At 41.4% G+C, this 23,687-nt stretch overlaps 1 protein-coding gene across 7 annotated transcripts in view; it reads left to right on the forward strand.

Annotated features, from left to right (window-relative positions):
• The window catches only part of LOC110974595 (ecdysone-induced protein 75B, isoforms C/D-like), a 155,789-nt gene extending 132,789 nt beyond the window's left edge, over positions 1 to 23,000 (forward strand). For all 7 annotated transcript variants that reach the window (XM_087140319.1, XM_022226359.2, XM_022226356.2 and 4 more), the window contains 4 exons: positions 10,080 to 10,212; positions 10,947 to 11,057; positions 15,237 to 15,359; positions 16,206 to 23,000. In XM_087140319.1, the coding sequence (XP_086996445.1) occupies positions 10,080 to 10,212; positions 10,947 to 11,057; positions 15,237 to 15,359; positions 16,206 to 16,429 (591 nt within the window). In that variant the 3' untranslated portion in view covers positions 16,430 to 23,000. The remainder of the gene's footprint in view (positions 1 to 10,079; positions 10,213 to 10,946; positions 11,058 to 15,236; positions 15,360 to 16,205) is intronic.
• The last annotated feature ends 687 nt before the right edge of the window (positions 23,001 to 23,687 follow it).

Genomic DNA, 23,687 nt, shown 5'->3' on the forward strand with positions numbered 1-23,687 from the left:
TCAGCTTACAACTCAAAATGAATATTGCTGCTCTTAAATCTCGTGGTCTGAAAGCTACACCTGAGACTTGTCTTTGAGAGTTTATGCCGTCATTAAGATTAACGCCTGAGTCGTCCTCTCTTGCAAAAAACTGCGTGCGTTTCCATCAGTCGTTTCTTGGTAATTAAAATGTCTCACCTCTAACAGGACTTAAGTCACGGCCATAACTCATAAATCATGGAGTATGCTTACACTCATACAGCACATTAATGAGGTTTTAGCTTACTCTGTCTTGATAACATCCGTATGTACAGTGTATGTGGAGGAATCACACAGGCTTCGGCATTTTATTTGTGTGTGTGTGACAGATGGGATTGTTTCCAACTGTAGCCTTGTCTCCAGACTGGTCCGATTCAGCTGACCTACAAAGCCAACGGCACTGTTAGTGACGTGATTACACTTGATGATTAGAAGGTGTTTTGTAGCCGTATGCATGTACATGTGATATGTACTTGTATGGCGTGTTCAGTGGGTCGCTGGCATTCTCTTATGCATTGTTGCGCACCATTCTTAAATACCCATGACTGTTTGAGAATTTTGATTGTGCCAGAGACCGTCAGAAAGGTGTTTTTCTTTTCATCAGATGATAGGACATGGTTGAGAATTGCACTGTAAGATGTCTTGCATTTAGGGGAAAACAATGTCTACCCTTTTGTTATTTTGTTTGATAAGAAAATGCTGACTTCACTTCTCTGAAGTGGGCAATTTTTGAAGATTAATAGAATTGCAGAGACCCTAACCAGATTTGTTTGGGATAATTTCCATGCAAACTGATACCGAGCTTGAAAAGTGTTTTAAAAGGAATTCTTTACTATGTACCGGTAAGAGCCTTGGGCTGAGTCCATTCATTGTCACCAGGTCCCTGTTTGGTTTTAAACGTCCTTTTTATCCCCTTTTTCAATCACATTCTAAGAAGCCCATACACCTTGCTAAAATATTCTCTTTACCCTTACCTTCCCAAAATTTTCATCCGAAGTTTGTCAGCACTATCAGCAACTAAGGTCTTAGGCTGCATCCGAATCTCTTGTCTAGAGCTACAATCCTGGACAAATCTCGTTGGAACATGCCTCCCCCCTCATCCCCTGTCAATGTTGTTTCTCATTGGGTAAGCTGGGCTTAATCTTGGTGCAATAAATGACCGCAACATTGAATGGGGGAGAGGTGGGATCTTTTCACCGTGCTTCCCACAAGGTGTTCCAACTATTTTGGCCAGGATTGCAGGTCTACGTCTTCACTCCATTAGAAATGCGTGGAGACGCGCAGACAATAGACCTAGCCATAGCTCTGGAAGCCTGTTTCGGACACGGCCTCAGATTCGCTAATAGGTCTACCAGTATGGAGGCCATTCAAGCACAGATTTGTACTTGCAGTTTGAAATTTCCTGACCTTCCCCAACATTCTATTTCCAGCCCAAAATTAACCTTGGTAACATTTCCTCACATTTCTCCGACGTTTTCTCTTGAAATGTCTAACAAATTTAGCTCGCAAAAATTGATACATCTAAGTGGAAATTCTTTTACTGAAATGTCATATTATTTATTTGTGACATTTTTTTTTGTATGAATTAGTTTTACAGGAAACAACAGTCATTTCCATTTTCTTTTTATTGTCTTTATTGTCAGGTAAAATCTCAAATTGTTTCAAGAAAATAGCGCTAAATACTTTTAAATATTAACTGAATTTATTAGTTCACTTGAGTTTGCAAATTGTCATTTCCATTCCTGGAGACATCCTTCAATGGCGCCATCATTGAGGCAATTCTCACATTTGTCGTGTGATCGCTCGCCATGTGAGTTGAGCTAATTCTGTCATTAACTCTTGTTACTCGGTTGAACATGACTTAAGGCCCACAGACAGCAGCAGAGTGAACGTCAGTCTATCGCTCATTCTTGTTTTTCATACCGTGCTCTCGAGTAATACAGTAACGCAACCGATATAGTGTGTCGTTCTCTAGTGTATATGCTATTCCGGGGATATGTACGTATCTAGCGGACGTTCACCCTGGCTTTCTTAACGGGCGACTCGAATGGCAAGCCGGCACCAATAGGTGTGAAGTTAGAAAGCGCAAGCTTTTACCTCTCTCTCTCTGTGTCAATCAAGTCAACAACCTGCGGAGCAGCCACAGGCTATGTTCTTGCCACACTGGACACCGAAGTGGGATGAGTAAGACGGGATGCGGGGCCGGGCTATCAGATTTAAGACACGCCAGACTATAAGAAAGTTGCTGGGTGGCAACGATACACAGATTGGATTCGCAATTCACAAACAATTGTCTAGGAGGCACAGACAGACTAATAATTGGCCGGGTGCAGTGGATCATGTGTGGCGCAACTGTAAATGTATATGTATCTTGAAATTTGCCCGTGTTCTGTAACTTCCAGACGGTGTATTTAGCCAGCCTGTCATGTTAAGCTACTGTGACATTTACACAGAATTTTTTATCAACCTCATCCTCTGATTGAACAGAATTTAAATTTAAAAACCCATTTTCTTCCACAAATAGGTCAATCTGTTTTAAGGTGGAAAGCTTGCGGTAGCACTGTGCAAGGATACGATCTCTTTGTGAGTCTGTAAACTGCTGCTATTGCTCAACTTGAGCTTTATTTGTATCATAGTTTTCAGCAGTTGAGATGTTGCCGTTTAGGAATATTCCTAAAACATTTTTACATGGACACGTGTTTATCCTCCCAGTTTTGAAGAAAAGAAAAATCTGCCTCTGGAAGAGTATCAAGTTTGACTGACCAGACTGCATCTTCTGCATGAAGGATCAAATTTTCCCGGATGACAAATGGCCTGTTTTTCTCCAAATTTGTCTCCATGTGCTCCCTTAAATTGTGCCCCTTGTACACGTATGTAATTATGTATGGTTGATTTCAACATATGGTCATCTTAGAATTATTACTCATAAGTACTTGTGTGCATGCATCAATGATATTTAATTGTATTGGAAACCATTATTCAATTTGCTGGTACACCATTCATACAGGTTCTATGTGAGCTTTACTTGGTTCAAACCTTGGAGTTGGTATTCATTAAAAGTAGACCTGATTTTGTACACCTACCAATAAAATTGTACTTGTAGCCGCCAGTGGAAAGTTGCAGGTAGGTGGCACGGTGCAGACCTTGACACACAAAATGCGTTCAATTTGACTAGTTTCAGAGGGATGTTTGTATTTCGTGTGTTTTTTTTCTTTTAAAGGTTTTCACAGGATGGGGGCCAATTTATGCCTCCGATAATATAGACATGAATGTTGTTTTAGCCTGCCATGAATTGTATGGTTTGTATGTGAGAGAATCCTTCATGATCATACTGATGGTAATTGATACAAACACATATCTTCAATTGCTTAACAAGGTCAAGTGTGTGCTTTTCCAGAATTGATCAGACAAGTTTAACTTGCACCCTTTCTTTGGATCTCTCTGAAGGTTCCAGTTGTATTTTTTTCTGTTTTTCTTATTTTTGTGGGGATTGGATGGATGTATGACTTGAGCCATAGGCCGGGGGAGGGAAGGGAGGAAGGGGAAGGAAGGGAGGAAGGGCAGGGGGAAGGAAGGGAGGAAGGGGAGGGGGAAGGAAGGGAGGGGAGGGAAGGGGAGGGGAGGGAGGGAAGGGAGGAAGGGGAGGGAAGGGGGGAGGGAGGAAGGGGAGGGAAGGGAGGAAGGGGGGAGGGAAGGGAGGAAGGGGAGGGAAGGGGGGAGGGAAGGGGGGAGGGAAGGGAGGAAGGGGGAGGGAAGGGGAGGGAAGGGAGGAAGGGGAGGGAAGGGAGGAAGGGGGGGAGGAAGGGGAGGGAAGGGAGGAAGGGGAGGGAAGGGAGGAAGGGGGAGGGAAGGGAGGGAGGAAGGGGAGGGAAGGGAGGAAGGGGAGGGAAGGGAGGAAGGGGAGGGAAGGGAGGAAGGGGAGGGAAGGGAGGAAGGGGAGGGAAGGGAGGAAGGGGGGAGGGAATGGAGGAAGGGGAGGGAAGGGAGGAAGGGGGAGGGAAGGGAGGAAGGGGAGGGAAGGGAGGAAGGGGAGGGAAGGGAGGAAGGGGGAGGGAAGGGAGGGAGGAAGGGGAGGGAAGGGAGGAAGGGGAGGGAAGGGAGGAAGGGGAGGGAAGGGAGGAAGGGGAGGGAAGGGAGGAAGGGGAGGGAAGGGAGGAAGGGGAGGGAAGGGAGGAAGGGGGGGAGGGAAGGGAGGAAGGGGAGGGAAGGGAGGAAGGGGAGGGAAGGGAGGAAGGGGAGGGAAGGGAGGGGGAAGGAAGGGGAGGGGGGAGTAGATTCTGTCACAATATTATGAGCTGGATAACTTCAATTTTTACAGAGTGACAAATCCAAGGGACAAAAATGGTGGATAGCTGCAAAACTAAATAGATGCACAACTGTGAATGAAGTAATGAAATTAGCTGATCACCTGGTGGATTCTAACTTACCCCGCTGAATTTGCAAAGTATGATGTTGTCTTCAAATATCAGATTTGAGGATATCCTATGAGATTTTTTGTTCACTTGCAAATGGCTGAAATTGTACTGTAGTTTTGCGTGTAACAAACTAGGAGTTGAAAGCTTACTGTGGGATAAGCAATATTGCCTGCAATTTGACAGGAAACTGTTCTTATAGAATTTACTTTCATTCTTTGCAAATTGAGAACAATTGCTCTGAAGTCCTCTCTATTGCATGATGAATTAATTCCTTAAACACCACTCTTTCCAGAACCCTGCAGATTTACAATCTAGGTAATTTTGTGACCACTTTTTTGTCCAAAAAAAATGTGTATGTTCTTGAAGACGGTAATCATAAAGTCACATTGAGAAAATTAACTCTGCAGCCCAAGCAGTTAACCACACAACTCCTGGATAGTGTTCAATATGAAAGAGAAGATGCGTTGTGAGAATTGGAGAAGAAATGTGCTCCACCCCCTTTTAGGGTTGTACTTGTAGGTGCCAGTATGTATTGAGCGAGTCGAAAGCTTGAACAGACTGAAAGTTAAAAACAGCAAATAGCATTGCTCAATTTTGAAATTATCTCATGATCTTACCTTTGAGGTCTTTCTTTGTGGGGAAATCTCAGTCGAAAACAGCTGTAAAATATCAGTATTATTTTACAAAAACCAAGCCTGCTCGTTAAACTGCTGTCACCTTGTTCCAATTTTATACAAACATATAACTTTGGAATGAGTTTGTTTCTGTGGTCAAGAAATTTGGGTGCTGTACAAGTACTTCCTTCAAACACTTTTTCAAATCTAGTAGCAGCTGAAGTATCCAGTCTTGCTGTTCAATCTCGTGCCTTCACTTTGATAGTTATTCTTTTGTTTTCATAGTGGAAATCAGGACATGTCACAGCACTTTTGCCTTTGTTTTGCCTCTGACCTTAATTCAAATTTCAGTCTTGGTTTGGTTTAATTGGAGTTTTTCTTCTTCAGTTCCCATTGTCTCTTCACTCCATGCAAAATGCTTGATGCATGTTCTTTCAGACAACTCACTATTTTTGTTAGATTCTTGCTTATTGCTGTTTGTGCATTTGAAGAGAAGGCCTGTAAATCACAGCTTCCTCAACGTTTCCGACATCAAGCCTCGGAGAGTACGATGCACTAATACTATGTACATCTATTTGAATGATGTACCAAATGCTGTAAATCATTATCTTCAGATTACAGCGCATTGAAAGTGCCTTGACCGCTGTATAGTTCCTCAAGGTTTGTGAGCGCTGATTCTAAATTGAGTGTGTCTGTACTTTGAAGCGCAAAATAGTCCATGCGTTTTGTGTTCCTTTAGGCTTGACTTTGTGGCATGGCTTTTGTCACGTGCGCTAGGGGTTGGTGGGAGGAGGTAGGGAATTGGAGGTACGTGCTTTGGAGCAAGCAAATTAACATGCGTGTCTGTCACAATGGCTATTTGCACTGAGGGTTTGAAGGTACCGCCTTCCCTCCCTACCCCCCTGGCATTTTGCATCACGTCAACCTGCACTCGGGGGGGAAAAAAAAAACAGGTGCTTCTTGCACAAAACAAATTTGGCCCTTGCTCCTTGGCCAGACTGAACTATGCACGTGCAGACTGCACAGGCAACATTTGCTTCATTTCAGCTCTTTTACCGACTTCATTGAAAAGCGGAATTCAAAGCGCCGGGGGCGCATTAGCAGCAAACTGGTAAATAATGTATTGAAGCACCTAGGGACTTGGGCTGCCCAGTGCTGGCAACTTGCAAACAGACTGGCGGGGTGCCAGTATTTGTTGCTTCTTGTAGGTCCGTAAAAGTGAATTATATGTAAGACAATCTTTCATGTGTCTGCATCTCTCCATTGGGAAATAGGTCAATCTTTGTGCATATCAGGTTTCTTTTTACATATAATTGACGGGTCTGATGTAGCCAGCAGGTGGGACCTGTTGCAAAAAGATGGCTATTTGGACCAGAGATGTTTTTATACTATTGAATCTTCGATCGGGTTCAACACTGACCGAAGTGATTCGACATTGAACTTTGGAAACTGGGGATCAAGATTAATTCAAGATTTACAACCATGGTGCAAAATGAGAATTGGTTTGATTTGAGTGAGTGGAGTGGATATGTTGGAACTTACTCTGCAAATACCTTTTCTGTGATGAACCTTCGGATTGGAGGGAAATACGTGTACATCCAGTTAGAGTGTGATGAGGGTTTTTATATCAAGTATAATTTTATTCCATAACAAACCATTTGGGGTACAGTACATGTTTACAGATTTTCATTAGAAAAGAAATGGCAAAATGACTGGTGTGAAAAAATTGCACCGACGGTGCCAAGTCATGTGATATCCAAAAAATAGCACTGAGGGTGCCAAGTCATGTGATATTCAACTGGCTGCATGCATGCACTATTCAAAAGGTTTGTGTAATTGGAACCTCACTAGTAATTCAACATTGGCCTAGAAGTAATTTAGTGTGCAATAATTAACTTGGGAACAATTACAAACATGCATGGGCATCGAGTTGATTCATAATGTGGGCTGGTACCCACCATCACTTATCCGTCGGCCACTCAAGAGACAAGGGACTACTGTTTCTGTATAGCCCGTGAGCAGCACACCTAAGTCAAAGTGCATTGATTTGGATGGGGGGGGGGTTTAGCTATACAGTACACATGCGACTTAGCACTGTGCTAGCGAAATTCATCACCCAGCACAGATTGTTGATTGTAAAAATTTTATAGTGTCAGTAGTTTGTGAATGGATCATCAAGAACAGGGCACCGAGGTACATCATAGACCTCCAAAGATCGATGATGCACCCATGAATATTGACCGTCCTCTCCCCGAGATTGCATCATACAATTTATAGATACGTTAAAATCCCCCTCCCCCAAAAAAGGGATAAGCCAGAGCACTTGTGAGCACTTTGCTGGTCCTTTTAATCCAACCCTCAACTAAAATAAAAGCAGACCTGGAAATATGTACACGGGCCGTCACCAAGGGGAGGCCCGAGGGGGCCGTCCCTCCCTCCCCCCATCGGGAGGAAGCTGTCCCCCCCCCTTCGTTCTTGTGATGTGGCCTCTCAAGCTGATGCTGTGGCACCCCTTAGTGCCTGAAGCTGGCAACAGGCTGCATGTACATGTAGGCCCCTATATGTAAAATAGAATTGGCTAAAACAAGCCTGGCTTTCTCTGATGGCATTATGATATACATGTACTTCTGTCTGTCTGTCTGTCATAGAAATAGCAATAGTAAAGGAAATAAAGAAAGATCAAAACGTGGAAGTCGGTAATTATGTTTTGAGACAGCAACCACTTGTTCATGGCAAGTTGCTTCAATGGATGCATCCTTTGAGTTTTGTAAAAAAAAAAAACAACCTAGAATTACAAACAGAGAAACTACTGACTGTTGACATTTCAAGTCAAATCCCGTCCTCCCCTCTGCTTGGTTCCCTTCCCTACTGTAATCATCAATTGGATTGTAATAATCCCTGGTACCCCTCGGGGACCACGCATACATTCAATGTGACCAGTGTCCCACTTCCACTCCAACCAGGCACATTTATGTGTCACATCCCGCTGGGCAAAAAAGCAAAAAAGTGTGTTAACGGTGCGAGTGATGGCACAGAATCCAGAAATCTGTAACGCCGAGACCCGCCTACAAAATGGCAGCTGACCTTCTTTTGGAGAGTACAAGGTCATTGACTTCGTTGCGTTGCCTCACAATGTGATCTGATTTACCCACTTAGCATGGGGACCCGTTTCATTCAGTGGCCCCTCGAGTTAGTTAACTGGGGAGTGCAGGCCACAGCTTGGCATGATAACAGACGAAGAAGAGAAAGAGGGCCCCCAGGGTGAATTACGCATAGGGGATGCAGGAAGCAAGACTGAGCAATAGGTATATATGGAAATCAAGTCAGGCCCTACCTTTGACACAACCAGGTTTGGGAACCGTAGTTGCCAGCCTGTTGATAATGTCAAATTTTGTCTGCGTTCAGTGCGGCTAGCATGTTGCACTTGTCCCAAAGCCCGCATCCAAAATCTGCCTCTGGCAACATCGGTCGTGTTATTTGACATGATCTAATTTCTCCGCCCAGACAGGGACCACAGTCACGGGAAAGTATTTGTGGGTGAGGTGTGTGTATCATGCCAGGTAGCAGTTGCAGACCTGACATCTCATCATTTGCAGTGTCTCACTCGTTTTTTATGTGAATTTTTTCAGCATCAGCTTTCATGTTTTTCTCCTTTGAGCAGAGAAAAAAAAAAGCATAATCCTTAGCTATTCTCGTCGCAACTGACAGGGAGATTGACTCTTTGAGACAGGAATTGAACCCACATGCCCTTACTTACTTATCAAGACATTTTGTCTTCATCTAAATGTTGCTTGAGAACTAGTGTTACTTGGGTAATTGGCTTGTTGACTGATACATGTACATTTGTACATATGCCATAACACAAGGGGGGGGGCAGTACATGTACGTTATCCTCGCATTCATATTGTTATACTGTAACCGGACTAGAAGTCTGGAATCAGAGAGCGATCTCTGTTTCCAAATAATCAATTTAGTTTAATGTCAAATTGACAGATTGATTTTTTTTATGTGTCCATTTTTTAGACTGCAAAATGAGAATGATAAATTCGCAAGAATGTGAAGTGCTCTCTTTGGTTTTTCTCAAAGTGTAGCCTGCGTGCTCAATCACATTGACATGAGTAAAATGTTTTTGGGTGCTGAAACCTTGCAGAAACTTCTAACCGTTGGGGAAAACTGCTTACCTTGACTGGTCACGCTTACTGTGGTATGTGTCATATGGACTTGAAAATGCTGAACACATCGTAGTCATAGCCAGTTTGATTTGACACCATCCTGCTACAGAAATCTACCTGCTGTATCCAGCATGTGACAGATGTATAATGGAATATAGAATAGTTAAGGCATTCACAGATGTCCAATTATCATGGGCTCATTCATTGCTGATGGGGGCCAATAGAGTGTCCTACCCTGCAGTTATGTCTACGTGTACTTGTGTCATTGCTGCAGATAATAAGCTTTTTGAGATTAGTAAGCAAAACCTACTGGATTAGACTTGCATTCAGCAGTGCACATATTTGTATCTCGATCTTCCTGTCTAGTTGTTTTTCTACATTTATCATCTTCTTGTCTTGCTTACAGTCATTTGGGGACATAACTAGAAGAATACATAGGTTGGGTCTTAGTTTCAGATATTTCAAAGGTTACGTGCAAGTCCTTTTTCCCTCCAAATCCTGGGCGGGGTCACAAGAGGACACAGGCCAGGTGTGTGTGGGTGGGAGGGGGCTGGTTCTGCTGAGGGTGGCTTGGAAAAGGGGAGGAGTGCAATACAGTAAAGTGGGTCTCATCCTTCAGCATTGCAGGTGTACTGAGATGAAGATCTACCTTCCAGGGACGATCTGAGAATTATCAGGATTTCTTGAATTACCAAATTACAGAAAGTTTCTCAAAAGAAAAGGAATGCCCACCTGAGGATTGTAACCCAAGTAACATGTGGGCTGAAAAGATCTCTTGTGAAAATGCATTAGCATCGTCCATCATGTTTCCTCGTACAAGCCACTCAACCAGTTTTGTTCTGTCTTTTCCTCTTGACTAGTCCAAGGACGAGATCAAGGAGAGACTGGCCAAGCACATGTCAGACCAGTGGGACAAGATAGCACAGTTTGCCGAGTCCATCCCGGGCTTTACCGCCTTCAGCAAAGAAGATCAGGAGATACTGCTGCAAGTGGGTGAGTGGCGAGTGGACGCAAATGGAGCTCAGGCACATAGATCAAATGGAAAGTGCTCGCAAGTAGCAAGTAGCCTCACTTTTTTTTTAAGGACAATCAGTATTCAATTTCTTGATAAGGTGCAGTTCTACTCGGGTTTCTACAAAAATTGTGTTAGAACATCGATTTTTGGTTCTCACAATTGTTCGTTTCAAGTGAACAATCGTTGTGAAAAGCTTACTATAGTTTCGTCCATGCGGGATATTATTAAGTATGCTTTTGCAGTCGGAAATTTTCATTTCATTTGTTTTTTTAAACTTTCCTCGTTTTTTTTTGGCGCTGGTGCGTAGCAATCATGCATTTGAATTACTTTGTTAATCCCAACAGTTCTGAACCCTCTTTCGGAGGATTGAGGATTGTGAAGCCCACTACATGTAAGAGGCATCTGTTGAACACAGTAATCATTCATGACCATTTGTTTGGCACGTACAGTATCTCATGTGTGCAGGTAATTTTTGGCTGCGTTTTGTGCCTCAATGGTCCGTTTCACAGAAAACTGAATAGGAGATACAATTGCCTCACGGGCTGTGGAGGCAGGTAAAGGCAGCAAAAATTAACCTCAGACGTGAGCTACTTGCTGGCCACGAATGAATTACTGCCTAGCAGATAGCTTTCATGTGCAGTGGGCTCAAGGATTACATAAAAGAAAACCATGGATTAGAAAACTGATGGAATTTTGGCTTGTTTGATTTCAGGAGGGCTTGAGGTGATTCTGTTACAGCTGGCTCAGATGTACGATCATCGGACACACCTATTACAGATGTGGGAGAATGAGTGGTTATCCTCAGAGCAGGCCTGTAAACTAAGTAAGCTACCCCATCAGGGAACCGCTGAAGAACTTCAGATGGACTTCCTTAATTCCTTGGAAAGAAATTAATAGTCTTTTCCCCTTGGTAAATCAGTTGAAAATGTTCAGATACAGTCACCAGGATTTGTCAGTTATTTTCATCTCTCTGCTCTACTACTGGGATTATCATGTTCAGTTCAACTTCTTGTGATGTGTTCCAGGTTAAAGGAAAACTTAGGCTTCAAGTTTACATCAATTTGCATTGGGGGACCTTGTGACCTACGATAAAAGTTGGCAAAAGTCCAAGTTTGGGATTTAATTGGAGACAACATCTGGTCGTTGCTGTGAGGATTGTCATCCATGTTGGTGTGCCAGGATCTCTTAATAGACTGTTTTCAAGTTTCAATGGCGCTCCACTTATTGAGTAGGAGTAGGTCAGACAAAAATTCACCATTCACATACACAGACCTCCCGACCCTCCTGATTTGGGCAGAAATTTCACACTTTTTCACTTCATTTCCACCATTCGGATTTCCGAAAATAAAATTGATTTTATTTCTGCTAAATCACAATTTTGACACGCCTATGTATTACCCGAAACTGACCGTGTATCTTGTGGATGTACCATAACACGACTTACCCGACCTACCCGAACAGTCAGTGCAGTGCACGTTGTGTGAGCCATGCCCCTGTCGGTGCCTTCTTTTGATGCGTACCAGCCACGAGATGGGCGTGATACATGAATGTGATACCGAAATCGTTTATTGACGAAAACGCCCTCTATCAACAAGCTACATTGTAACTAATATTGTATGCGTCACGCGGTGCCCGGTTTCGCTAGGAACCTTAGCTAAGAACGTTTGGATCCAAGACTAAGCACTGCTGTGAAATCAACCACGATCATGTCAAGTGTGCAAGCACCACATGGTGAATTATTCGCTGAATTTCGCGGTAAATTAACACATTCAGGAGATGAAAACTTATTGCGGACCATTTCAGATGATGTAAACTCTTGTGGGAATCAAAATTTTATGACATCGATGAGTATGTGGTACCGTACGTAGTGCAACCCGTCTGTCCAGGTAAAACCGTGTCCCCTTTTCTCTCGTCTCACGCCCTCTCAACCAATCAAAATGCTGGATTTTGCTTATGGACAGCTTCATTAACAAAAAAAGGGAGCCGGCCCCTACCATGTTTAGTAGGGGTGCTCAACTGAGTGAGGTTTATAAGAGATAATATGCAACGTTATAGAGCATGGGCCTGAATGGGTTTATCTATTGTAAATTAGGATTGTATACCAAATCATTTCACAGGAGGTTGATACACTCAAAACAGTACAAAAAATCTAATAATATCATTATAAGAATGAATAAATAATGCACATAAGAAATGTATACAGACAGGATACAATAAAGCAGTGCAGTTTAAATATGGTTTTGGCCTTGGGAAATCATAATCCTACAAACGTACCTACGATTTAAAAATGGGACATTCCTTAACCTGAACTGCGTGCATTCATAGTGGCTTTTGTTCACAAGAAGGGAGATTCCATGACATCACTCCACCTATGACTCATCGTCTCATGGCCATCATTTCATAAGAAAGGTCTATCGTGCCAAAATTGTTTACCCCATGCTATGTCTTATTCATATTTTATTCCGTACACAAGGTCATCTTGTACCACACTCTCTGACCCTATGCTACGCCTATCCCTTTAAAGAGGTCATCTAGTGCCAGACAATTTATCCTACATTCATTCCTATTCATAATTGTTGTGATCATAATTATTATGCTTATGCATATTGATGTGACCTTTTGCTATTTTTGTCGTAAAGGTCAAATTGTGCCGGACTGACCCCCCACACTACTACTGTACATCATCACGGACACAAAAATAGACTTCTGTACAGTGCATTACTGATGTTCACTTGTTCTTTTTTCATGAAAAATTCTGAATTTTGGGGAGAAGGATTCCAAATTCTTGATAGTCAATGTTCGGAGGTCTGCATTTTGTGCTGGGACTCGTCCATTCTAGATGAGTTTGCCCAGCCTCTGTTTTGTACAGGTTCCCAACATCAGTAAGCCCTGGTCACAATCTATCTGTGCTCCCTGAAGGAGTGACAAGTAATCGGATGAAAGCACTGATCAACCTGCTCCACATTGGTTGTCCAGGTGCATCGGACAACCAATAAAATGGTAGTCTGGTGTGATGGGATGAGACAATGCCGTATTTTTGCCAAGAGAGATTGTATTGATGTTTGGCCAGGGAGGTCTGACAAGCGCTTGAAGTCCATGATGCATCACTCCAGGTGACTGCTTGTGACAGCCAAGGGTGTCCCCTTGCTTTCAGCCAACTCAGCAGTGCTTTGAAATTCATACAGATGCACCAGTATTAGCCTTGTATTAGCCGACATTTTGACTGTAGCTTCTGTCATCGCCCGGTCATAAAGACATGATTGTTTTGCGACTCTTTTACAAGATGGTTTTAGACACAATTTGTTCAGAAATGATCTTAAATAAATCCATTCATGATTAATTTGAATTTGTCTGAACTTGAAATTTGTCCTTCCCTTTCCTGATGAAATACTGAGCCCAAAAGTAGCCATTTGTTCTCTTGCCGTCCACTCCAAGTGTGACAGTAGTCTGTGATTGACCCCCTGCTTGTCCATTTTGGTCATCTTACCGTCTTTCTTACACACATCTTTGATGTGCAGCAGTGGATAGTCAGCTGGTAGGAATGCTGTGTCAAACTTTCTATGAAGGGACTTTTTCAAGATTTTCAGTTTTCAAAATTCTTCAATATTCATTACTTCAATTAATTGATGTTTACATATAAACACACGGTGCCTTAAACCGGGCTCCCCGGCAGGAAGTGGTTAATTTGTGCAACTTTCAGTGCAAAAGGCGAGAGTGCCAAGGTAGCACTTTTAGTGTTTTCTTTCAGCTGGTTATTAAATCCACACTCTCATGCAAAGACTTGAAATGAATGCAGTAGCTTTATTGATGTGCTCGTCAATCTCAGTGTCAAGTGGTAGGTTGCTTTCATTAGAGGAACCTAGAGGAACATGAAGCTGTTGACAGCTTCCAGCATCTTGCTGTCAGAGCTGTTTCAGTGTCATGTGGTTGTGCTTGGCCCAAGATATTTGTCATCTTGATGCTGATCATTGGCCCAAACCCCCTCCACGGGAGGGTGAGTCTACTGACCAGCTGCTGTACGTGTTGGTCTTTGGCACAGAGAGACTGGCAGTGTGTCTCCGATGAGGACCAGATGGACCTAGCTCTTGGCTGAAGGGGCAGGCGAGGTTGAACAACTTAAGAGAGAGCCCCTTCCCAGGGTTGTCTGAAAGCGTAGAGCACTGAGAACAGTCAGTGCCCACTTGAGAGGTCTAGTGCCTTTGGTCAGATCGATGACAGCAATATAGAGATGCACCTGCCTCTAGTAGAAGCCGAAGGAGGGCTTCAAGTAAAGCTAGTTTTCCACACTTGATGGCGTCTGGTGTAATGGAGTGGTTTCCTAGTGGTTTTCCATAGACTAGGCACTGGCTTGGTATCTACATGTAGTTCTCTTCAGGTGCCTAAATACTTACAGATGCTTAAACAGTAAAGGCAGACATGCATCGTGGGTCACTCTAAAAGTCACATATTGCAGTTAAAATCAGTATCTATGCAAACATGTGTTTATCGCAGCCAAACTAATTTACAAGTTCATCCAGAGGTCGAACACAGGTTTATCTCACTTGTTTAGGAGGGTTTGGCACACATTGCAGCCATGTTGCCAGTACGCTTGGAATGAAATCTAACAAAAGTACTCGACAGTTGTTGATAACATTTGTTTGTGAATTTCATTGCAGTTTTTAAACAAATTCAAAGCATGCTTAATTTCGTCTGTGAAGTTCTTATAGCTGTTTTAGAAACCTTGTTTTTACTTAAATTACACACTTTGATGAAGTTTATCAAAGTAACAAATGTGGGGAATGACAAATTACCAGTGTCAAATCCTTCGTGTAGTCTTATCACTCGGATTTGATTCTTGCTATACAACCTTATACATGTATTGACTACTCTTAATTTCTCTCTCTGTTGCTCTTTAAATCTCCATTTTGTTTCAGTTATGATACATGTACATGGTCATGAAAGACGTAGTTCATGTAATGTGTAAATGACTAACCTGTTGGTGTTGTCTTTATGTCAATTTCAGCAAGCGATTTCAACCTGACGGTGTTTTTTGAGTTGTTGTTTGGCCTAGCGGAGAGCCTGAGATCCATGCATTTGAGGGAGGACGACTTGGCTCTTTTTTCAGCACTTCTTCTTTTGGCGTCAGGTATGAGACTGGAATGCGTTTTCTGATGTGTAAAGTGTCGCATCCATTGTTTTCTTTGTTTTTACTCATCAATCTTTTATCCATCTGGTGGATGACTCACCAGATGGATAAAAAGTCAACTATTTCAGAAATTTCCAAGCATCTGTTGCTACTTCAACTTCCAGGGGGGAGGGGGGACATTTTGTTGACTGATCCACTTACACCTGAAGGAGGTGCTTTGATTCGCATCATAGATGAAACGTCTTTTCTGAAACTGCCATGTTGACATTTCCAATGTAATTTTGGAGAGGGATTTTGCTGGCTTTGTGGGAAAGGGAAGTTTACAGTCAGGAAACTGTGGAAGGCTGGGCAAAATGTTGTGATGAAAAGACAGTCCTTCACGGCTGAAAGGACTTCAAAACTGCTCCAACTGTGCGTGTGGATCATGACGCTGTTATGTAATGTGAAAGATACATGTGTGTTACTGTGTGTTCATGTCCGAATTGTGTTTTACATTATTTGGAAATCTGCCAACATCACAAAAGGTGGAAGACCCAACAGACAGTAAAACCCACACGCAAAAACCTCAGCGTTTGTTTCTTTCTTCAAATGAAGCAATGCCATTATAGTTGGAAAAATTGATGAAACTACCATCATCACAATACCAGCATCACAATGAAATTGATAGCCGTTGCAGTAATTTATGCATCAAAAATTTTGTACATGGGTGATTCCATCATTTGTGTAATTCATACATGTATGCATATGAATCATTAAATTCTTCATGTATTAGAGTAAATATGATTAATGAGTGGACACACAGATATCGTAAAACAATTTCTAGCATGTTGACTTTCTATTTTATAGATCACCAGGGTTTAAGGCACAAGCGACAAGTTGAAGAGGTCCAAGAGAAAGTGTTAAACTGCTTTGCCTATGTCTTGGCACAGAACCACCTGCAGGAACCCGGACTCTTGGCCCAGGTGCTAATGTGCATGCCCACACTACGTACCATTAGCACCAGCTATCTGGAACTGACGTCTGTCTCCACGCCCACACAACAGTGGAGTAACTGGCCTGTAGAATTGTGACTAGATGTCCAAGGCCGAGCGTTGGCAGATCCCACGGCAGACACTGCCACAGCAGCCACTGTTCCTTGGTCAGCGTCTCCCTCTCGTCCCACTCAAGCAGCTTGTCTGCCATCCGACTCTACCACACCATGCCAGGACACAAGGACAGACTCAGTGCATGCTGCCTCTGGTAATTGCTCAGTACTTCTGGAATTGGTTTGAACCAAAAAAAAAAAAATTAAAAATACAAACAGAGAACGCTGGGAAAGAGCATTCGATGAAAGCTGTGTGTAGCATTGCTTGTCTGGACTGCGGATGATTGAACCTAACCAACACCGTCAAAACACACCCACTCACCCACGCACAGGAGACACAGAAGGCTGTCTGGCTGTTGCATAGGATGTCATTCAGAAAGGTCGGCTTTTTAGGTTGGTTTGAGATGGCTTTACGCAATGAGGAAATACATCTGTGGTCCAGCTGTCTGTTGTCTGCACGAATGCATGCGTGCTGCCTTGGTTTTGGAGCTCCACTCCGATGCTTCAGCTCATCATCTGCTGCATGGACGGCATCGGTACCTGGGAGGAAAGGGGGGGGTGGAGTAGAATGAGTCTCCATCTTGCACTCGGTGACATTGGAAACGTGAAGAGATAGGAAGGCGGCACTCAAAACAGGGCAGTTGCAGCAAACGGGCAATAAGGATTAACCACTGCAGTGTGTCCTCTACACACCAGGTCGGATACTGGACTTTTCTCGTAAATTCCAGCAAGTGAAGAGTATCATCAGGAGGCTACGCAAGTGTCCGGTCTCAACTATATGCAGCAATACTCAAACAGAGCATAAATATAATGGGGAAAAAAAAAGAGGCTGCAAATGTATGCAAACAACTTCTCTGAAGTTGAGTTCAGTCTTAGCAGTTGTTTGTCTGCACATTCAATCAGTCAAGCGCTTGTGTCATACTATGGAAATACAACATACTACAAATGTGCAAAAAAAAATACACCAAAAAAGTCAAAAAAAAAAAAGAAAGATAACTTTTTAAACTGTGATCGCATGTCGCATGAGCTGTTGTACCAGTATTTGGCACATGCGCTAGAAGTGTTGCATTGAGAAAAGCTACCCCTCCCAAAATTTGTACAAAGGTTTACACAAATTATATATAAAGATAAATCTCTTTTTGTTCATTCACTGCTCAGTCTAGATTTTGTGTTTAAAAAAAAATGATGTACATTATAATTAAAACGTCTTTTTTATTTTCTGAGTATGCGCTGAAATCAACAGGGATTTACAAAAAGAATAATAGTATGTTTATTGTGAAGAAACATACCATGTAGCTTTGAACATCTTGCCTTTGAAGAAAGCTAATTTCATTATAACGAGGCAAACAAAAGGGAACTTATTTCCTGACATATTAACTGACAAGCTGACGCAACCAAAGACATATTTTGAACTCGTTATTTTGATAGGAGTCACTGTTAACTTCAGACGAGAAATAATTCAAAAGCATGATTAAAGTGTGTTGGGAAGTCGCACGAAGGATGTTGGGGATCTGTTTCCGACCCCATGGAAGAAGTTAAGAGGTGTCTTGCGCTAGCTTGATACAGTAACATGATATGAAAAGGCCTCGAGTTCTGAAGGATAAAGCAAAACAATGATACTTGTCCCCAGTATGTATGTATTCATTTATATTCTGTAAGGAACATTATTTTGTCAATGAGATTGTCTCATTGTGATGGGTCTGTTCACATTGACAGGTCATCCCCCAGTGTTGTATGTAAGTCCATCACAAGTCCCTGTCGGTCCATCACAAGTCCCTGTCGGTCCATCACAAGTCATTCAGTCTTAAGCCAATTCACAAGCTGTTCAAGTGAGCTGTGACGAAAGCATTCTTTTGTCATTGTTCACCCTGTTACTTTATGATGACTGGCCTTGTGAAGGGACATGTGATGGACTTGAACACAACACCGTCATCCTTCAGTTGGTGGGTTCAGAGATCAGGTCAATTGTTGACTCTGGCAGAACATGTACATGTAAATGGCTCAGTGTGTTCCATCAGGGACAGCCAATTAAGTCAAGGTACAAGGCCTGTGCATGAGTCCTGCCTACCTGCATGTAATTAACTAATCCAACACCAACCTTGTGATAATGTCACAGAAGGGTGCACCCAAGTGCATAACAAATATCCCAGTGAACCTCCACCTGTATCCTCAAGCAGCTTGCAGCTGCAATTCAGGGCATATCTAGTTGGAATGCCCTTATCACAGAGCACTGTGAATGATGAGATGTTAGCCTGTAGGTATTGCAGCAGTTATGAACAAGATTTGCAGCTATGTTTTACCGTCATTCGTGTTTCATATATCACGTGTACACTTCTACTGGGAAAGAGTAGGCCCAATGCAATACACTCCTACTTGAAACAAAACAAATGGCCAGCCCAAAATGTACAGAAATGCGGAAATATCAAAGGTTTACATAACTGCTCCACCAGGACACACTGTAGAGGTATATTTGTATGGCTTTTCACGTTGTACCTAGTGGCTTTCAGTCTGGACTCTCAAGCTTGCTTTTGCCACGTTTGTGTAAATTTCATATTTCATACAACTTTGCATTCTTTTGGTTTAAAAATGAATCTGGATTTTCCTACAAAGGAACACGTCTGTTGTGTAATTTCCTTTGATCATCTTCACTTGAAGACATTCACATCAGCATTTCAATAGTTGTAAAACTGACATTAAGCATGATTGTAATAACATATCTTTTTGTTGTTGTTTTGGCTGGCTTTTTATCTGAGGAAAATATGCAGAGAGTAGATACGAGGTGCTTGGATGTTAACGGCCTGTTGACTGGCTGGCCATTGTTGATAGCATGGATGAGATGAGAAGGCATTCAAGCTCTTGACCGGCAACCTGCCAGAGCATAGATCCTTGACTTGTACAGGTTCCTCGAGAACAACCACAATCCCAGTCTTGGGTGCTTTGAGTTTTGAAATTGTCATTTTTGTTTCTTTGTTTTCCTTCCAGCCCAGCTCACATCTTACACGAATCCAAACTTGTTTGTGCATTATGTAGTCAACTGATTATTTGTAATGTGATGGTGTGATGATTGGCCGGGGACTGTGACAGACCCACTCCTATCTAAGTAATTCTCAAGCGGATTAAAGCTGTAAAAATGCAGCAGTTAGCTTCAAAAATTTACTATAAAGTTTGAGCCTAGTCACAAAAGGTACAACCTGGCTAAAACATCAGTGCTGATATCATTTGAAATTGAGAAACATTGCCTTTTCTTCTCATCTTCACGTGAAATCCGTTGAAGTAGTCATTTACAAATAACTGTTCAGTGTTCACCTTTGCATCAGTGCTTTGCTGAAGAAGTTTGTGCCATTCCAAGAGAAACTATTTTGCCCCCTAAAATCTTGAGGATCCATAAATACACCAGCGACAATCCAGGAAAACAAAACTTAATTTCCCATTTGAATGTGTCTCATAGGATTATTGTTTAATATTTGAATTCCATGTGAAATGAGGTGTTTGAGGATGCTTGTCCTTGTGATGTCTCGGCATGTTATAGATTATATTCCAACGATGATAGATTCCCCCAGCATGGTACTGATCATGGGAACATACCCCCCCCCAGGTTCCAAAAATGGTAGACAGTTGAATACGCTGGCGTTATAAACCTTAATACCAATGCTTCCAAATGTACACAGAGAATATTATCCCTTCAGCAGCCTCCATAAGATTAAAAGACAGAAGTTTGTCTCTCTCTTTTTTTTTCAAGCTGTCTCACGGAGCGGATTCTCGTTTGAAGCTTTTAAATTTCTTAATGAAATTCAGCCTTCAAAATGAATAGCTTAAGAAATTCAGTGTTTTGTTAGGGAGTTTAACAGAATATTTGATAACATACAGTGTAAATGCCAATGAAGAACTTGCAGTTTAAAAAGCGAAATTAATGGCCAGAAAAGAAACTACTTTTTAATTCAGTTTTGAAAAAAAAAACGAAGTAGAAATGATACTCACCTAAGAACTTGGACAACTTTCAGCTCTGTAACCTGTCCTAGAAATATTTGTATGTATTTATATGTTTTATTATGGTGTGCCTCAGAATGGCCTGGACAATAATTGTTTGGTGTTTATTTGGTTCTGTTATGCTTCATTTTGGTCGCAGGCATTTTAATAGTACCTAAAAATTCATGTTGATAATGTTTATTTTGTTTCCATTGGTCTGTTTGCTGCAAGTTGGTATGCGTCATATTGCAGATGCATTAACTAATCATTAAAATAAGAAAAAGATGGAATGGGAGTTGAAAGTGTTGCGTTGTCAAATGGTTAAACCCATGACAATAGATTGTAAAAATAATTTAGCAAACGTACGGACGTCATGTTCTCTTGCACCAAGCTTTCCCCTTTGTGAAGTAATTGTTTTGTTGGAAAAAGACCAGTTTGGTTTCTTCTCAATTTGCCATTCACTTCAAAGTGATTTTTCTGATCACTTTTGAGGGGCCTATACTTATTAGATGGTAAGATGCATTTCCATTGAGGTATTTGGTTAAGCTGAAACTCGATTTTAAATTTGTGCTAGGAGATTTCATTTCATTTGCGATGTAATTCATGATAGAAACCTGCCAATTTGGTTCTACTTGACAGCAACTTTGTCTTCTGCAGTTAGAGAGCAGTCCTGTCAAAGCAAAGTCATCTTTTGCCATTTATATAGTGATTGGGCCATTTAGGGCTGTGCATTTATAGGTATTTTTGGAACGAAGTACCCTTAAAATAGAACGAACACTTAACAAATGGCATTGGACCATGTGCCGGAAACAGCACTCTTTTTTCCATACATGGGAAGCAGCACATTTTTCTGAACATTGAAGCCACCTTTTTCTTAAACGAAGTGTTGCCTTCAATTTGTAACAAACGTAGCTCCCTTGATCTCTGAAATGGAATTTTGGTTTGCCAGCAATTCTGCCCTTCACTATTATAGTTCACATACATTTGATATTTGGAATTTTGTCCAGGTACCTGGCCTGAGAAAATGGAACCAGGATTTTATATCGACAGACGGGTACCCGGGTACCTGGCGCAGGCCTAGGGCCATTCAATTCTGTCAGTGTAAGGTTGAAATGCTAATGTTGGCGATTTGTTAGTGAAGTCTGTTGGAGCGGAGTGTTTCACTTTCCAAAATTCTGTCATCTCTTTTATTCTATGGATGGAAGAAAATTGTAAAATTGTTGGTGTCCTTTTTGTTGAGTTCTGAATTTCAAGAACGATACATGTAAGTGCAAATCATGGAGGAAGATCAATATATATTAGCAGTGCTTCTCTTGAGAGTAATTCCTTGTTCTATCTTTGAGGGCTTCAAAGAAACAGTGTTATTATTTATCCAGCTCCTTGGTACAAATGTACATTTGGGTATCCATACATTTACATGTAACTGAATTCAATGAGAAGTGCATTATTAAATCAGTGATGACATCCGCATTTGTTGAACTGTTGACAGCAGCTTGCTACTTGCATGAGACAAAAGTGCAGGAATGTTGTAATCATGAACTACATGCGCATTGTACACTGCAAACGAAATGAAACTTAATGTTGCCAATTCGGTACCAAATTTCTTATTTTTAAGCCCATGAAATTAAAAAAAACATGTACTTTTGTGTGAAATACATCTTGTTTGATGAATTAACTGGGAAACTTGTATCAATGACCATAGTCCATGAGTAAAATAACGTCCACTAATAAAGAAAAACAACTATTGGGCAACAAAGTTGAAGTTAATAAAAGACCCTTAATATGGTACTCACAGGGATCAGTTAAGTATTTCTCCCATAAATTATCTTTAGAAAAAGATACTAATTATAAAGATATTAATGTCAAAGTTAAATGAGCTGTAAAGAGCACTTTTAGACCAAGAAAATGCCATGGGCTGCATTGTATCGCATATGTACTGGCAGTTTTGTTTGGATTTTTTTTTTCAACTTGCTGTTTCTTTGTAGTGCTATGCAATACTGTAAATGATGGTTGTAAGAATGAGTTTGAAACAATTCCTGAGAAACATTTTGGACAGACACTCTCCAAAATAAGTTCTTTTCTAACTGGCAGTTTGTCGCAGGTTTTTATATAAACAGCGTTTACTGCAAAATAGATACTTCATGAATTAGACAACCCTTGTTTTGCATCAGAAACATTGTTTTGGGGGTTTTTTTTGGCCCAAAATGTGCCAGACTTAATTTTGGTGTGGACAACATTCTGAAATAATTTTTCTTTTTTCAAAGAACTTTGTAGGGGAAGCTCTTTCAGCATTCTCACGCTTATTTTTCTATGTGATTTGATTGGATTGGATTGGTGTCGTTTTTTTATTTTGGAGTTTAGTTGTGATTGATTCTGCTGTTTTGTTAGATGCAAACAATCCAAACTGCATGGTAGCCACTGAGGCAAACACAGGGTAATAAAGGGACTGAGCACTTGCTTCTCATTGTAAAGAGGCTCTTGTTGTAAGGCACTCATTTGTGCTGGTTTTTGCTGGATTATTCAGAGAGAAAAGAAAACTCCCTTTTTCAGTTTTAATAAATATTGAAAAATCAGCATTGTTTTGGAGCACACCTTGGCGTACGAGGTTCTGTTATTTCATTTAAGTGCAATATTTTTGATTTGACAAGTTTTCATAGAATAACATGAATAAAACAATTTACAGCTGTTTCTCAAAAAATAACAGGTGGTCAAAAGTTATGATACAATGTATGTAAAATGCAAATACAAGTTACGAAAATCCAACCAAAATATCACGTTTACATGTATTATGTGAAATGGGGAGCACCATAAAAGGCAAACCTAACTTATGAAAAAAGTTCAATAGACACCCGTTGACTGGTCGAAATGGGGGTTTCTATGCGGTTACCCTGCATAATTAATTACTGCACGCATGTGAAAGACTACCGCCCGCAGGAAAACAGTTACAAGGATGAAAAAAGCAGCCCAGCACTTGAACTCTCAGAGGCTATTAAAAAAAAACAAATACCTCAGACAGTCTGCCTATTCAAAGTGTAACTTGACCATGTATTAACATTTGATAATTCCCGCTGCGTAAATCATGCACCGATACCTGGATAGGAGATGGTTTGATAGATTCTGATTGGTCGAGTGTGTGCACACGTCCATATAAGGAGATTCACTTGGACTACTATAAAATAAAATTGATGGAGGTGTTTGGAAAAATAAAAGTAAAATTCCAGAACTAAATCAATGGAAATCCGTCATATATTGACTTCTTTTGAGTATGATTGAAAAAG

This window comes from Acanthaster planci, linkage group LG08 (genome assembly GCF_054643075.1).
Source record: "Acanthaster planci isolate LZ-2023a linkage group LG08, COTS_SCS, whole genome shotgun sequence".
Taxonomy (NCBI): domain Eukaryota; kingdom Metazoa; phylum Echinodermata; class Asteroidea; order Valvatida; family Acanthasteridae; genus Acanthaster; species Acanthaster planci.